At 48.7% G+C, this 15,997-nt stretch overlaps 1 protein-coding gene across 1 annotated transcript; it reads right to left on the reverse strand.

The window, feature by feature from the left end:
* Positions 1-529: 529 nt before the first annotated feature.
* Positions 530-1,528, reverse strand: LOC140912819 (olfactory receptor-like protein COR4). Its single transcript, XM_073347922.2, has one exon. The coding sequence runs from the start codon at positions 1,526-1,528 to the stop codon at positions 530-532; it is 999 nt and encodes a 332-aa protein (XP_073204023.2).
* Between the last annotated feature and the right edge of the window lie 14,469 nt (positions 1,529-15,997).

Genomic DNA, 15,997 nt, shown 5'->3' on the forward strand with positions numbered 1-15,997 from the left:
ATCTTACACTGAAAAATCAATTTCAAAATATTTTACTATCGGTACAGGGGAGCCAAACCATCATTTAATAACTGACATGGCCTTTTTATGCACATAAGGTGTCTATTCAGAAAAGCATCTCTGTCTGAGGCAGCACTTAAATACGTTTAACTTTACACATATGGTTACGTCCCACTGAAGTCAAAGAGAGACATACTTAAACATGTGCTTATGGACTTTCTGAATCAGAGCACATGGCCTAGTTTACATTAAGGGAACAGGTCAATCTAAGCTACATAATTTGAGTTTTGTTAGTAGTGTCACTCAAATAGACATAGCTTAGATCTACTTACTGTGAGGTCCACACTTTGCTGAGTCTACAGAAGAAACTCTCCTGTTGACTCTCCTTACTCATCTCGTTCTGGTGGAGTACCAGTGTCAATGGCAGAGTAATCAGGGTCGATCCAGTGAGTCTTCACTAGACCTGCTAAATTGTCCCCCAGTGGATCAATCGCCACAGCATTGATCCACCCCATAGTGGAAACAAGCCCTATGTGTGCAGGGCAGCCATTGAATGATTTGGTTGTCCGATTATGACACCCTTTTGGGGAAAATGGGCCCTCAATTTTGTCTCTATTGCTCTCCTCAGTGCATCCATCACATCCTTGTTCCTCAAGCTGTAGACGAGGGGGTTCAGCATGGGGATCACCACCGTGTAGAACACGGAGGCCATTTTGTCTGTGTCCAGCATGTAGCTGGTGCTAGGTCGGAAGTACATGAAGAGAATTGTCCCGTGAAACATGGAGACAGCCGTCAGGTGGGAGGTGCAGGTGGAGAAGGCTTTGCACCTTCTGTCGATGGGGCGAATCTGCAGCACAGTTGCAATAATTAAGATGTATGAGATGAGGATGGTCCCAATGCTGATCACCTCTATCAGACTGCCAAAGAGGAAAACAAGTAGCTCGTTGACATAGGTGCCAGAAGTGGAGAGCTTTAGAAGCGGGTTGATATCACAGAAAAAATGATTCAGGAGATTGGAGTGGCAGTAGGATAATCTTAGCAAACCGCTTGTGTGTATCACAGAGTTCAGGAAGGCCCATAGATATGAACCAGCTGCCAGCCGTAGGCAGTGCTTTGGTGACATGATGACTGTGTACAGCAGCGGGTTACAGATGGCTACATAACGGTCGTACGCCATTACTGCCAGCAGAAGGCACTCAGAGATGACAAACAATATGAAGCTAAAATATTGGATGATGCAAGCTGTGTAGGAAATAGCTTTCCTCTCAGCTAAGAAGCTCATCAGCATCTTGGGAGTGATGACTGTGGAGTAACAGACATCCACGAGGGACAAATTCTTGAGGAAGAAGTACATGGGGGTGTGAAGTCGGGGGTCGATCCTGATTAAAACCATCATTCCCAGATTCCACACCAGGGTGATACCATAGATCACTAGGAACATCGCGAAGAGGGGGACCTGCAGCTCCAGACGATCTGTCAGTCCTGTGAGAATGAACTCGGTCACTGTCGTACAATTTCCTCCCGCCATTCATTCAGCCTTGGGTGCTCGCTGCGGGATCAACCACAAAGGAAGGCATTAGTTCTTATGAAAATGGTGTATGCTAATATAAAGAACTGTGGTCATATGCACAGAGACCCTTTGAGTCGTGGAATGGAACCTGTAACAACTGATGGGAAAACCCAAAACTCCTTCACTTCTTCTGAGGGAAAAAAAAATCCTTTATCTCTAGGAAAGTGCATAACCCTGCAATTTATTCTGATTTACACATTTTGAGCCTGATTCGGCTGATATTTTAATTTCACTGATCAATGTAGACTTAGGATCCGTGGATCTCCAGTATACCTGGGAACAATAACATGCGTAGGAGGAAGACACAGTTTGCATCACACTGTCTGGTTATTGGGTGACAGTTTCCAGCACCTAAATTTGCCTTCGTGTTTTTAAATCATTGGCTACCAGGCAGTACACAGGATGCACATGCATTCATTGAGGAAATATTTCAAAAATGGAACTTCCAAATGTATCCCTTCTGGACACTACAGCCATGCTGACTAAGTTCTGCAGCTTCTTGTTCTTTGGATGCTGAAACATTACCACTCATACACTTCTAATGATCAGACTAAAAGTGTGTAGCCAGGCGTGAATATTTGTGAGAAAATTAACAACGGTGAACATATTTTCAGAAACATATATTTATAATGATAAGAAAAAAATGGTGTCTGAATAGATTTACCTTTTAACCTGTCTTTATAGAGATAAGAATAATAATATTCTATTGTGATTAGTGAGTTGGGATCAAACTGCCTGTAAACCTGTTTCATCCTATGTCAATATCCTCACTGCACCTCTTTCCTCAGCCCGTGTCACAATAGTGATTGCCAAATCATATAATCGTTAAATTTATTTAGCTCATGTCGCACATTCCAGTTTGTGAAATTTTGAGATTGTTGTGGGTCTCATTCATAACACCCCTGGCAAGGTAAAAGGTAGAGAACATCGAGTGATCAGCAGGTATGTATGTGTGGTATGTTTATTGTGGCCAAAGACGAAGAAAAAGTGTGTGTGTGCGTGTGTACATATTCATACACATGCCGTACATACACACATGTGTCATTTATTTCTTTACCCACTCTTTGGTTGTGGCCAAATAGCATATAGGTCAGTCGGCATTCAGACAAATATTACAAATAAAATGATTATTCAACTTCAAAGGCAGCTTGGTTAATGTGCAGTTCTACAGAAGGTACCAAAGAAGAAGGACTTGACTTCTTTCGTCAAATGTGTCCAAGCAAAGAACAATAGGTCATTTAGGGCTTAATCCTGTGTGGATCTTGCCTCAGTCCAGCAGAACATTTAGGCAGCTGCATTATCTTTTCATACAATCATAGAAACGTAGGGCCTGAAGAGGTCATCTAGCCCATCCCCTACCACTTCTAAACCTTTCATCATTTTTGTTGCTGTCCTCTGAGCTCTCTCTAATCTATCTCCATCTTTCATGTAGTGGAGCACCCAGAATTGTAAACATATTGATTTCAATGAGGCTTCTTACATTCTTAAAGTTGCTTCAAGTTAAGCATGTTCTTACGTTTCTTTGGATTGGGGGCAGCGTGCTCAGTACCTTGCTGGTTTGAGCTTGTATTATGGGTGAGCTGAGAAGTTGGGAAATGTCTGTAGATCCTAGGAGTGCTGTTAAGCAGAATTACAAAGAAACTGGAGGGATTTGACAGCTTTATATAGCATAGTGTATGGATCTGGATGCTTAAGGGATACTAACATCATGCTTCAGGAATTAAATGTTTCTCTAACTATTAGAGTTCAGGGCGAGATGCGGGGAAGGGCTGATTATTCCACGTCTCACTATTGAAGGTCATTAAACCTTCTTTTGAAACATCTGGTACTAGCCACTATCAGAGACAAGACACCAGATGGAGCTCAGCTCTGTTCCAATCTGGCAATGACTGTGTGTTTATTCAGTGTTTCATAAAAAGACCAGTGAAGCCAAATGCCCCTGCAGACCAAATTCCTTCTCAAGAGAGACTCTGAACCAGAGATCAGATAGCTTAATAGAAATTTCCTATAATGTAACTATTTTCTACCCCCACTTTTAAAGGAAGAGCAGGATTGATGCTAAAAGAGCTCTCCTGCCAGTTCACACAGCTCAGATCTATTTATCTATCTGCAAGCAAAAAGTTCTCTCAAAAGAGGCTGTCGAATTCCCCTTTATATAATTGAAGGAAAGATGGAGTTAAAAACATCAGAGAAAAGAGGAATGTAAGCACATTCTACATAATGCTCAGCAGAGCAACTGAGCTGGCCATATCACTGAAAGCCCATTCAATTCACGGAAATGATTTATTTTCATTGGACTCAGCTCACCACAACCAAACCTCCACACAGCAGTCAGAGAAAGAGCTGAGCCTTACACTGTGCCTTGAAAACGCAGAGTTTTGACCTGTGTACCCAGGGAAATGACCTCCAGGTTTAGAAGAGCCCCCAGTGAGAATGCTCGACCATCACTCCCCACATATTTAATCTTGGCCACACTGAAGTCTGTGGCAAAATTCCCATTAGTTTCAATGACCCAGGATTTCTTCTTAGGTGTAATATCCCCTGCAATTTAGTGGACAGCTGCATTGGGAAACATCTGTGCTTGGGCTGAGTTTCTCATGACAGAGAACATGTCAATAATCCATTCAGAATGTCACCCAAGGTACGGACTACGAGAGAGAAGTCGAGTGAAAGACTCAGAACAATCTCCTTTCTGTTCTCACATCTTCTGATGTCCTCACCAGAGAGCAGTGCCCCTTCAAGACAATAATTTTATCCTGAAAGAAAAATATGGCTGCATTTCAGATTCAAATAATCAACAAGTTGACTTCTGCAAATTTCTGTCTTGGGCAATGTGACTTGAAGAGTTATTTCCTGATGTAAAAACAAAAGGAGAATTCAGTTCTATGGTAATGGTAATAATGTTCACTCCTACCTTCTGAGAGATGTTGTCTTTCTTGATTTCAAAGTATAGGATGGAAGTGTGTTTATATTTGGCATAGCATCGTTTTGGGAGAGAATCCCTGCAGCACTTTTTAGCTCTGATCATCAAGACAAGCATGGGCAGACTCATTAAAATATACCATATTTCTCTTGGGGACAGGGGATAATCACATGTAGATGCATTATCTTTAAAAGTTTTGCAAAGGTTTTTGCCACTGAGGAGATATGGGCTCTGTGGCTGATGTAGAACCCATCCCCTGGCTCCCTGACCCAGCGCCTGTGATATGAGGAAGGTTGGAGCAATCCAGGAGAAGGTCAAGGTATGGCCAGCCTGTACTATTATGTGGTTACACTGTGCGAGTGTAATGGTCCTGAGTAGGTTTAACATCATTCTCATCATTGATTGCCAAGGGGCTGTAACAGTGTGGCGGAGAGCATGACTTGTTCCCTGGTATGCAGCAAGCCTGGTCCAGCAATGGTACCTGCCATGTTCCATTCTCTTTGCCGGCCCAGGGTGCTACATGCAACGTATGATGCTGGTTTTCCAATTTATTTTAACTCTGGGAGCATGACCTTGTGCCTGTGAAACTTTGCAGCCCAATTAAATGTGACTTATGGATGGTTCTGAGCAGCCGCCTTCCGACCAGCTTGGAGTTTAGAACTTGAAACATCAGGAACGCTGTTGGGTGCACAAATTCAGGGTTCCCGTTTGGCCCTGTTGTAGAGCATCTCCTCCCAAACCCCACTCCTCCCCTGCTCATGACCTTCTCCCAAGCATCCCCTAGTGGCCTGAGTCTATCTGTACCACGCTACCATCCATCTCTCCCTCCTCCAGTCTCCACAGCTGCACTCACAACAGATCAGTCTCACTGGCCCTTCCAGCCAGGTTTTATTTATTTTCCAAGAGACAACGAACCAAAAGGAGAATAACAGCATATGGCAATTTTGCTGCTGGCCTTAACCTTGAAGGAAAGACCCCAAGAGCAGAGACTATTGCCAGACTCTGTCTCTAGCCTTCCTTGCTGCTCCTTCCTTTCTCTGCAGCTCCTGCAATTCTCTCAGCCACTTCCTCCTCTGCTGCCAGATGATCAGTAAGAGAATCAGCTGATCCGTGTTCAGGTGGGCCTTCTTAGCAGCTAGGGTTGGCTGAGCTAAGGCCTCCAGTCCTTAAAATGCCAAGCCACCTCATTACAGGGCTATTTACAGGGACAGGTCATAATCAACAGTCTAGTCCTTTTCTACATCACCTCCCTCCCTTTCTGCTTTACCAGTACAGATAGCAGCAATACCATGGGTGTTTCTTTCTGTCATTCCATTCTTCGTGTCTTTCCATATTGTTCCCTCTGCATGGAACATCCTCACCACACAAGTTCCCCAATGCACCACCCTTTCTTTACTAATAAATAATAATAATTAAGTATAAATGACTTCAAAAGAAAGAGAGAAAAAGAAATTCCCAGTCCTCACACATGCTGGTTTCTTTGTATGTGTCCGTCTTCCTTAGATCATAAGGTCTTTGTATTAGGGAGTATCTTTAGTTTTTCTGTCTTGTAAAGTACACACTATTGACAATGAAGGGACAAATAACAGATATGTCACAAACAAAAAAATACCCTTTGTCATAAAAGGTTGGTCTCATCAGTGTTGTAAGCCTTAAAAAATAGAAAATACACAAAGGATTAAAAGGTTTCAAAGTCAAGCACTTTCAAGTTAGGAAATACCAGAATGAGCGTTGCCCACACAACATTAACTCTGCAATAAATGAGGCAGGGATCCTACAGACAACAGACTCCTTCAATACACAGCCCCAGAGCAGAAAATCTTGTGCACTGAATAAGGCAGGGGTCCTGACGGGAAAAAAAAACATGGGATCATGTAATTAAAATCTGCATCATCACACAAATGCACAAGACGACTGAATTAAGGGTGCCAGGACAACACTTATTTGGACATTTGCCAACCTGAGAATGCTAAAAGTTGTAACCTTTTAATCCTTTTTAAAATCTTGACTTTGTATACCCAAATTATTTCACGGCTTAATTTATTGATGAAAGCTAAAATAAGAAACATTAAATGAAGGGTTTTTGGTTTGTTAATTTCCTTAGTTTTTTTAATAGAAAGAAAAACTATTATATAAGTGCTGTTTAAACAATGAACCTCTTATTCATCTGTTGTTTTCAGTATATATTTTATTGCCATTCTTATCTTTGTGAAGGTCCCTTTTCACCACTCAGTGCTGTGTTGAACACAGTATTGAAAGTAATTAAATTAAACTGTATTAAAACAAAACTCATTTTATGCAACTTGAGTTTCAGTGAAAGTTCTAAGCTATAATCCTGAATGTGTAAGAAGCAGATAAACAATATCCAAGTAAAAGAGCAGAAATTTTGCATCTTATTTTCACCTAGCCCTTACTAAGGAAAGTAACACACACTGGCCCTTTGAGAAGAAACACTGTACCGTACCGCAGGACAAACCCAAATGAGCCCAGCAGGCGGCTGCCCTGCTTGTCCAAATCTGGTCCTGTTTCATTACAAACTTCCTTTCTGTGATGATGTTCTGGTAAGAAGGGGGCAATCAGTTGTCAAAGGTAGCTGTTGCCATGGCAGCCAGGGGCTAGTCATTCTCCCCAGGTGTGACAAGGAGCTGGAGGCAGGGAGCGCTGAGTGGTGGATTATCTCTGATGTCACAATGCTACTGCTCAGGCAGCACCAGTGGGCAGCAAATGTGCAGTGTGTGTGTGTGTGAGGGGGGCGGGAACAGGCTTTTCCAGTGCTCCTGTTTCCCCAAATTTCCTAAAGAAACCAACAACATAACACCGAATGCACACTAGTGATTGTTCCAAACACATACTAATTAGTAGCTGAAATTTGATTCAAATTCCCCATGGCATGTTTAGAACTCAGTGTTCCAAAACAAGGAGAGACCTTGTAAAACAGAAAATTTGGAGGCTCTGGTGTATTTGTGGTTGTGTTAAAATTGAATACTGCGACTTTAAATTTTGGGCACGGTTCCTGGATCTACTTGTATGCTAGACAGCTCAGTGGGTGCTTAGCAGCAGTCAGACAGCAGGTGCCCAGTGAATTGTGCCTCTCTGTTATAGGCAGTAGCTTACATTCTCTCCCTATGATTTTGGGGCTCTTGTGTGTTATTGTTCTTGCTGGAAGTTGCAATGTCTTGCAAACTTCTCTGCTTGTGTGCCACAAAACGTAAACGACACAATCTCATTAAAAAATGAAATAAAATTCTGCAGCCAAAAGTCCTAATTTCGCCCATACACATTTCCCCCTACTCTTACTCACACCTTCTTATCAACTGTTTGAAATGGGCCACCCTCATTACCACGACAAAAGTGATTTTTCCTTCCTTGGTATCCTACTCTTAATTCAATTGTCTCATTAGACTGACCTCCCACTTGGTAAGGAAATGCCCATCCTTTCATGTGCTGTGTATTTATACCTGCTACTGTATTTTCCACTCCATGCATCTGATGAAGTGGCTTCTAGTCCATGAAAGCTTATGCCCAAATAAACTTGTTAGTCTCTAAGGTGCCCCAAGGACTCCTCATTGTTTTTGCTGATACAGACTAACATGACCACGACACTGAAAAAAATTGAAAGTTTTCCAGGAGAGCATTTGTTTTCAGCTGGGAAATGTTGATTCCTTGAGAACACATTCCTTGGGAACACATCCATCTCAATGACATTTCGTTTGGTGGGGGTCCTGACCAAAATGGGATCGTGGGTGAGTTCAGAGGTTGTTCTAGGGGGGGGGGTCACAACATTGCCACGCTCACTTCCGTGCTTCCTCCAGACCTGGGCTCTGAGGGCAGCAGCGAAGAATCTTTCTGAAGTTAGATGAGGTTCTAAGATGTGCGAGTGGGTCCCTGCTTCTGAGAGCACCTCAGCTGGGGGCTCCTACCTACTAGTCCCCTGGCAAATTAGGACAAGGGCCAATTTGGGGGCATCCTTAAAAATGGACCCCTGAGCCCCAGGAGGAAGTGCAAGGGAAGCCCTCAGCCCCAGCTGCAGATGCCGGGCAGAAGTCCCGAGCCCAGGCACCCAGAGATGTGGCTGAAGCAGAAGTTGCCAAGGACAAACCCCTGAGCCCAACACAGGGCTGATGCAGTGCACTCTCTTCTGCATGCCTCTGGTGCGTCTGATATCCCCAGCCCAGCAGACAAACAGCTAGGAGGACCCTACTGGGTTCTCCTGGCTGGGGGGATTCCAGCAGGACAGGGAGATTGGATTTCATGGGGCAGGGCTAATTCGATCTAGCCAAGAAAGGCACAACAGGAACCAACGGCTGTCAGTTGAAGTCAGAGAAATTCAAATGAGACGTAAGGTACACATTTTTGACAGTGAGGGAGACTAACCCCTGGAACAAATTACCCAGGGAAGAGGTGGATTCTCTGTTTCCTGTTATCATCACATCACAACTGGTTATCATTCTGGAAGGTGCCATGGCACCTTTTCATGAATTACAAGCAATTTGGGCTTAATATGGTGGTAAACGTGTGAAATTTCATAGCCAGTGAAATAGAGGATGGATTAGGAGATGAAATAGTTTCACAATCTATATCTGTATGAAAATCTCAGTGTGGGGTGAGGCATAGACTCTGCTGTTTTACTGGGTGGCCTGCTTGCTCCCCAGAATCAATAATGAGGAAGTGGGGAGATCCAGGGTGCAGCTCAAACATCCATCCGGGCTGGTCAGGGGCAGACATCAGGCCTGCAAGGGAAAGGTGAGTGTGGCAGTGACTTCACAAAGGCCTTTGGCAGGAACTCAGCCTATTGGGCAAAGATGATGAGGCGGGTGTGACCCCACAGAGCTCCCTTGACAACAGCCCGGCAGGACAGGGGTGCGGGGCAGGGGGTACCTCGGAGACCCCTGTAGCCTTCCTGCAGCAAGCCTCCATCTCGCGGTCTCTCGTTGAGGACCAAGAGACGGTTGGTGTGGAGGAGATTCTCTGGGATATTTTCATTACTGTGTTGATTGTGTGGAAAGAAATCATCATCTGTGTAGAAGGTAAGAAAAAATATAGGCTCTAAGTAGAAGATGGGGGACTCTATCCTAGCAGATTCAAAGGCATCCCCACCCTCCCAGTGAAAAAGTTTTTTCCTAATATCCAAGCCTTCCACCCTGCAACTTGAGATCATTGCTCCTTTTTCTGTCATCTGCCAGCTCTACGAATTTCATGAGAATCAATTTTTCATTAGAAAAATAATTCAAAAATACAAATACAAAAAACTTGGAGTGAAATCAGTCCATCCTGATCTTTAGTATCTCGGGGTGTGCGCCTCGGAGGCCAGACTGAGACCCTCATTGGCTCGGGATACCCAAGAAGCCAGTGAAAAAATCCCAGTCCTTTTAGCAATCAAGCCTCCATAATCCAAGGAACACCTGAAGCCTGCGGGAGACAGAGGGGTGCTGAGAATGTCTAACTCATGATTGCAGATACAGAGATGTGTTATTCGCTTTGGATGGGGGAGAAGTATCAAATCCATCGGGATTCTTGCCCCCAAACAACCATCACTCATTGTCCTTTCGAGCACAAGGGCTCTAACACGCCTGACGTGCTCAAATCTCTTGCCTGCTAGGACTTAGAGAATTTTCTCCATCCCCATGATACAGAGGGAGAATGAAAAGAAGTGACCTCTCTTTGGTCACGCACCAAGGTCATGCTGGAGCTAAAAAAGGAAGCATCAGAAAAAAGTTGAATCAAAATGTTTTGCATTTAAAATGGATTTCTTAAACAAAGGAAATTTGAAGTGTGGTTAGTGAACTGAAATGATAAGTTCTGGTCTCCACATGTTTCTAGATTTATGAACCAGTAGATCCATCCCCTCACATATAGTTTTTATCCATAGATTGAGGGAGGAAAACAAATTTGCCTGTTTTGTGAACTCCCTTTCTTGAATTTCAGTGAACTAGTCATTGAACTGAATTCTTTGAATAAACTGAAATAAACTGCACGTTCCAAGGAAGCTACTGCTGTCCAAAGCTGGGTTAGCGTTTCAACTAACTTTGCTTCCAAGGCCTTAGCTATCACGTCAGTGGTGTGACTCTCTGAAAAAACTTGGCACTGAACATGTTCCAATGAAATAATTTAAAAAGAAGAGGAAAAAATAACATTAAGAGATTGTCATAAATGTCTCCCTTAATTTAAAACAGAGGATTTTTTTTTGTCAAGCTGGGCCTTACAAATCTCTAAGGATGAAGATTCCACCTCCTCCATAGGTCACACTCAGAGCCAGGGAGACTGGGAATCGAATCCCTCTGGCACGTCCCAGCGCTGGAAGGGAGTGTTCCTCTTGTGGTTAGTGCAGGAGCCTGGACAAAGAACTCCTGGGCTCTATCCCTGGCTCTATCCCTGACTCCCAGTGTGACCCTGAGGCAGTGGCTTCTCCTGACAAGGCCTCTGTTTCCATCAGTGGGGCTGGGGACACTCCCCTACAGACCATGGGTCGTCATGCTTCAGGAACATGTTTGAGGTATGAGGAGACTTGGAGGAGGTGTCCTGCTGGCCGTCGGTCAGTGTTGTGAACCCCCGGCTGTTGGCTGAGTTTATCCATCCCCTGAGAATAAAACATCATCTTGTTTACACAGCCACTTTTGATCTCCAGGCTTCTACCCCCTGCCCTGCTGGCAGGGCATTGGGCAGCACCCTTTCCATCCCACCTAGGTGTGGGAGATCGAGGAGGAGGGCAAATTACCAACCATCAGTGAGCATTTGCCACCCAGCTCCATCCCATTTAGAGCAAGGGAGTGGAGTGCTCCAGAGGCATCCTCAGTGTGGGGGGAATGGCCCAGCAAGAGGGCTCCCAGCCCTTCCCTTGCAGGAGATTGTTCCCGATGTCGAGAGTCTTTGGGGAGAGCAGAACCTGCCAGGCGCTGAACACCCACCCTTCAATCAGTGAAATCAGTGGGAACTGAGGGCCACTCCTGCCTCCTAGGATTGGCACCTTGAGAACTTTCGCTGGAGACTATCTGGGTGCTGCTCTTTCCCTGGCCTGAGAGGGAGCGGGGCCTGGAGGGGTGGAGGGAGCTGCTTGTCCAAACTAACGGAGAGCCCCACTGATCTGAAAGGACGAGACTCTTCCGGTGTCACTGGGCCACAGTGGTGAGAGGGAACGCTGGGAGCAGCCTGTGCTGTGAGCTGCTGCCAGTGGGTGTGGACGGCAGCCCCCATTCCCTGGGGTGGGGTGTGTGGTGAGGAGAAATTGCCTCAGCAATCGGAGGTTGGCAGGGTGCAGGCAGGCACATTAATGAGAGGCTGCCTTGAGCCCAGACTCATGGCTGCTCCCCACTCATTCCCAGGATGCAGCGGCTGAGGCAGATGCTGAGGAGGAAGGCCGGGCTGGTGGCTCCAGAGCTGGTAGGGAGCAGCGGCCGGCTTTCCCAGGAGGAGAGCGGCCCCTCTGTCCCCGCGGGTGGGGAATAGGCCAGTGGCCAGGTGAGGAGGAGGAGCTCCCTGGCTTTCTGGAGTAGGAGGAAGACACCAGCTCCCTTACCATACCCTGAGGCACCTTCTGGTCCCAAATGGAGGTGGACCAGGATGATGCTCTGCGGGAAGGACACAGGAGCGGGCGGGGTCTGGGCAAGGCAGCTCTGCGGCTTCCTTTACAGGAAGCAGAGGAGTCAGGAGCCGCACCCCAGTGCCCAGCCAGAGCCATCCACCAGCCTGGCCACTGAGGAGCCCCCAGCCAGCCCAGAGCAGGAGCTGGGCGACTCTGGCACGGGGACCAGCAGCTCCGCCTACTCCCGAGGGGCCAGCAGCCCCTCCGTGGGGTCTGAGAGCCCTGAGGCTTAAGGATCCCTCTTTGCACGTGACGGGACACCCAGGTGACAGGGGGGAGGACAGTGGTGGTGGGGGACTAGTAATACCCTGTGCCCATTGGCTCCCCAAGGTGCCAGGACTGAGCCACAGGAGCCCCACTGACACCACTGGGAGTGGCCCAGCCACACCCTGTGGCAGGGGATGCTGGGCAGTGTCAGGGGAGCTCCAGCCTCCCCTGATGATGTTGGGATGGGGGGCTGATGGCCACGGAGCCCTGAGGCTGATGGGGCTGAGGACATCTCTGGGAGGGGCAGGGTGGGGCCCTTGATGCCATGGGGTTCCTTGAAGAGGATGGGGGACATTGAGCCATTTCTCTACCCTGCATTCCCACAGCATCAGCACAAATGACCCTTTCTCCTTCTCTCCCTGGTGCAGAGACCCTCAGTGCCCAGCTGGAGGAGGTGGAGATGAGGCGGAGGAGGATGTGTCCCCTGAACAAGATACCATCAGGGTCATCCAGCAGCACCTCCAGGACAGAGCTGAGGTAGAAAAATCTTCAAGCTGCGCTGCCCCCGAGTCTGTCCTGCCCCTTGTTCCATCCCCACCCACACTGGGGGGTCTTGTCCCAGAGAATTCATGACCCTCAATGGGGGAAACTTCTCCCCTGTTACCTGGCACCACAAAGTGGGGGTATTTGTCTCTCACAGGCCAAGGTGTCCGCTCCCCGCAGACACAGTCCCAGTTACAACCCCGTCTGTGCAGGGCGACACTGGTTTGGGGAAGCAGGGCGGCTTTCCCTGTCCAACTCCATGGGGTTCCTGAGCCCTGGAGCTGGTGTAGGTGGGGTGGGGAGGTCCCTACCTAACCATCTCTCTCTCTCCACCAATCCCACTCTTAGTGGGTGGAGGACAGGGCCAAACAGCTTCACTTCCTCCACGCTGTCCCAAGTCTGTGCTTCTCGGCACAGCAGCAGGGGTGGGACACTCTGGAGCCACAGTTCTCCAAAGCGGCCCTCGTGGGGAGCATTGTGGTGAGTGGCACCCTGTGCCCGGCCCCTGGGGTGAGGAAGCCAGACATGGGAGGAAGAGTTAGTGGGGCTGGAGGGGTAAGGAGAGGAGGAGGGGTTCCTGGGGATGAGGGCAGGGGAGCAGGGAAGGGGAAATTCTGACACTGATGCGGAGCCGGCATTCGGAAAATTGTAAAGCCAGAGGGACAGCTGAGGCTGAGGGGAGGGAGGAATTGGGTTTGAGAGGGGGAAGAAAGGAGTAAGTTGGATGGATGGGAGGAATGGGGGGCCTAGCTGGTTGGGGTGACACTGACTGTTTCTGCAGAGCACTTTGGTCTCCTCCCTGGGAAGCGCCTGAGGGTCTGCAGGCCCTGAATCTCACATGGGATTTTATCTCCTTGGGGTCTCTCAGAAGCTGATTGAAAATCTGCCCATGGTGTCTGAGCCGAGCTCCATCCTCTCCAGCTCCATGGCCACGGTTTGCAGCCTCAGGTAGCAAGACCCTCCCATCCAGCTGCCCTAACCCTGGTGCAGATCCTCTCGGGCCTAGATTAACCCCAGCCGTGGCTGTTTGCATCCCCCAGCAGAGGAGGTGGGAACATCCCCTCTTCCCTGGCTGGGGGGTGATTTCACTCCCGTAACGTGACAGTGGCCATAGGGAGGGGATCACTGCAGGGGAGGAGGGTCGTGTGCATAACATGGGCTCCTCTTTCCCTCCAGCAAACTGAAGCCACCACTTGTCCTGGAGCTGGAGTCACGCCTCCTGCGGGCTCTACTCTACACCATCTTCACCATGGGCATGGGGCAAGACACCACCCGCTTCCGGGTATGTCCTGATCCTACTTCTCTGTCCCAGGAGCAGGAGTGACCTCTGGTCTCTGCTCCCTCGGTTTGATGGAGCTCCTGAGAATAGGGGAGGGGTGAGCGGAGCTGGGAACAGGCCCCATCGGGGTGGGGTTGGGGGGAACAACACAAACTGTCAGGGAGGACCCCTTCCCTCCAGAGGGGATTGCCTTACCCCTCTGTGGCTGATCCCAGCCTTCCCTCTTCTCCTCACTCTCTGCTCTGCTGCCTGGACTCTCCCGGGGATCCTACCTCCCACCCATTGCGGTTTGGCTGTTCCATATTCTGCTGGGTACCAGGCCCTGCACAGAGAACTGCTAAGGGCAAGGATTGAAGAGCCAGCAGGCATCCAGCCATGAACTCCTGCTAAGTGTCCATGGAGTGATGTGAATGGCAGAGGCCAGGATGTGCCTTTTGGGTCTGGCCAGGGCTCCCCAGAGAATCCTCCTGGTCCCCTGACCGATGTAGCCCATGTCCAATGACTGACGGGTGCTCCCTCTTCTTGTAGGCTCTGCACAACACCTATTTAGAGAGCCTTGGACACCATGCTCGGGAGCCTGCTCACTGAGACCCCCACCACAGACAAGCTGCAGCACCTCTTTAAGGTGAGCAGAATGGGAGGGTCGGGGGGGGGGGATTTCCCATGAGCCCCATGGGAGGGCTGCAAAAGAGAGACTAGAAAAATTATGTTTCTATTTTGTCCTCCCAGCTTGGACCCAGGTGGCCACAGTTTCCCAGAGCCGTCAGTGCAGTCCAATGTTGGGGCCCTTCCGCCATCCGGGGTGGCAGCGATGGAGAAGGGGGGGTAGAGGGAAGGAACTGGGACTGTCAGCCAGTGCTCTGCATGGTTCCACTGAGCACTCATAGTGAGCACCAGGCCTGGCTGGAGACTGAGAGACTGAAATCTGTGTGCTATCTGGGACAGAGGCCTCTGAGAAAAGTCACTGGCTCCTTTCTAGGGAGACCCTGAGATACAGAAGGAGCCTCAGGGAATCAGCTCTTCTGTCCTAGGGACACGGCAGTTCCCGGAGGGATTGTCCTCATGGCCCCTCCATCGATCCTACCAAGGCCTCTGGAGCTGGGGTCTGGGAGCCCAGGGCATGTGACTTGATCCTGATGGGCTGTTCATGGATCAGGGGTTCAGAGCAAATAGACCAGCCCCAAGGCCGAGCTTTGTCCCAGGCTGGAGAGACACTGACAGCTTGTGCCCAGCAAGACGTGGGCAGTGTCATGAACCCCCACATGAGGAGTCAGATATTCCACCCTGAGCACAAGGTCTCAGCCCCGTGTGGAGTGGGAGAGGCTCATTTGTAGAGCATGTACGCCTGCCCGCTAAGCCTCCCCTGCCTTCTTCTCCCGCAGCATGTCCATTTCTGGATCGACTCCAGGAACACCAAGGAGAGAGCTAGGGCCATACGGAGCAGCGCTGCCCTGCTCCGATTCGCCACCTCCCTCTCTGGATTTGACGTAAGTGACCATTGACCCCAGCATCCTGCAGAGCCAGGGCTTGAGTCAAATTCCTCATCCCCTGGTTAAGTGGTCCCCCCGTCTCCATAAGGGACTGCTATGTTCCATAGGCCACTGGCTGGCAGGGACATGCCTGGCCTCAGTGCCCTTGTTACTCTGAAGAAGCCTGGCAGTGAGTGCTCATCGACGGCCCATGCCCTGGTCCCTTTGCTCCAAGCTCATCTTGGGGACACTGGGGCATGGCCACTAGGTAACTCGAAGGGATGGAAGACCACAAGAGTTGATGAAGCCCCCTCGCACTAGGCCCAAGTGTCCTTGGCCCCCCTCCTGCCTGGAGGCACTCGCAGCAGCTCTGCATACTAGGCCCAAGTGTCCTTGGCCCTCCGCCTGGAGGCACTCACAGCAGTTA

This window comes from Lepidochelys kempii, chromosome 6 (assembly GCF_965140285.1).
Source record: "Lepidochelys kempii isolate rLepKem1 chromosome 6, rLepKem1.hap1, whole genome shotgun sequence".
NCBI classification, from domain to species: Eukaryota; Metazoa; Chordata; order Testudines; family Cheloniidae; genus Lepidochelys; species Lepidochelys kempii.

What these genes read in the sequence shown, in the direction of transcription:
- LOC140912819 (XM_073347922.2), bottom strand. Translation starts at nt 1,528, where the DNA reads ATGGCGGGAGGAAATTGTACGACAGTGACCGAGTTCATTCTCACAGGA.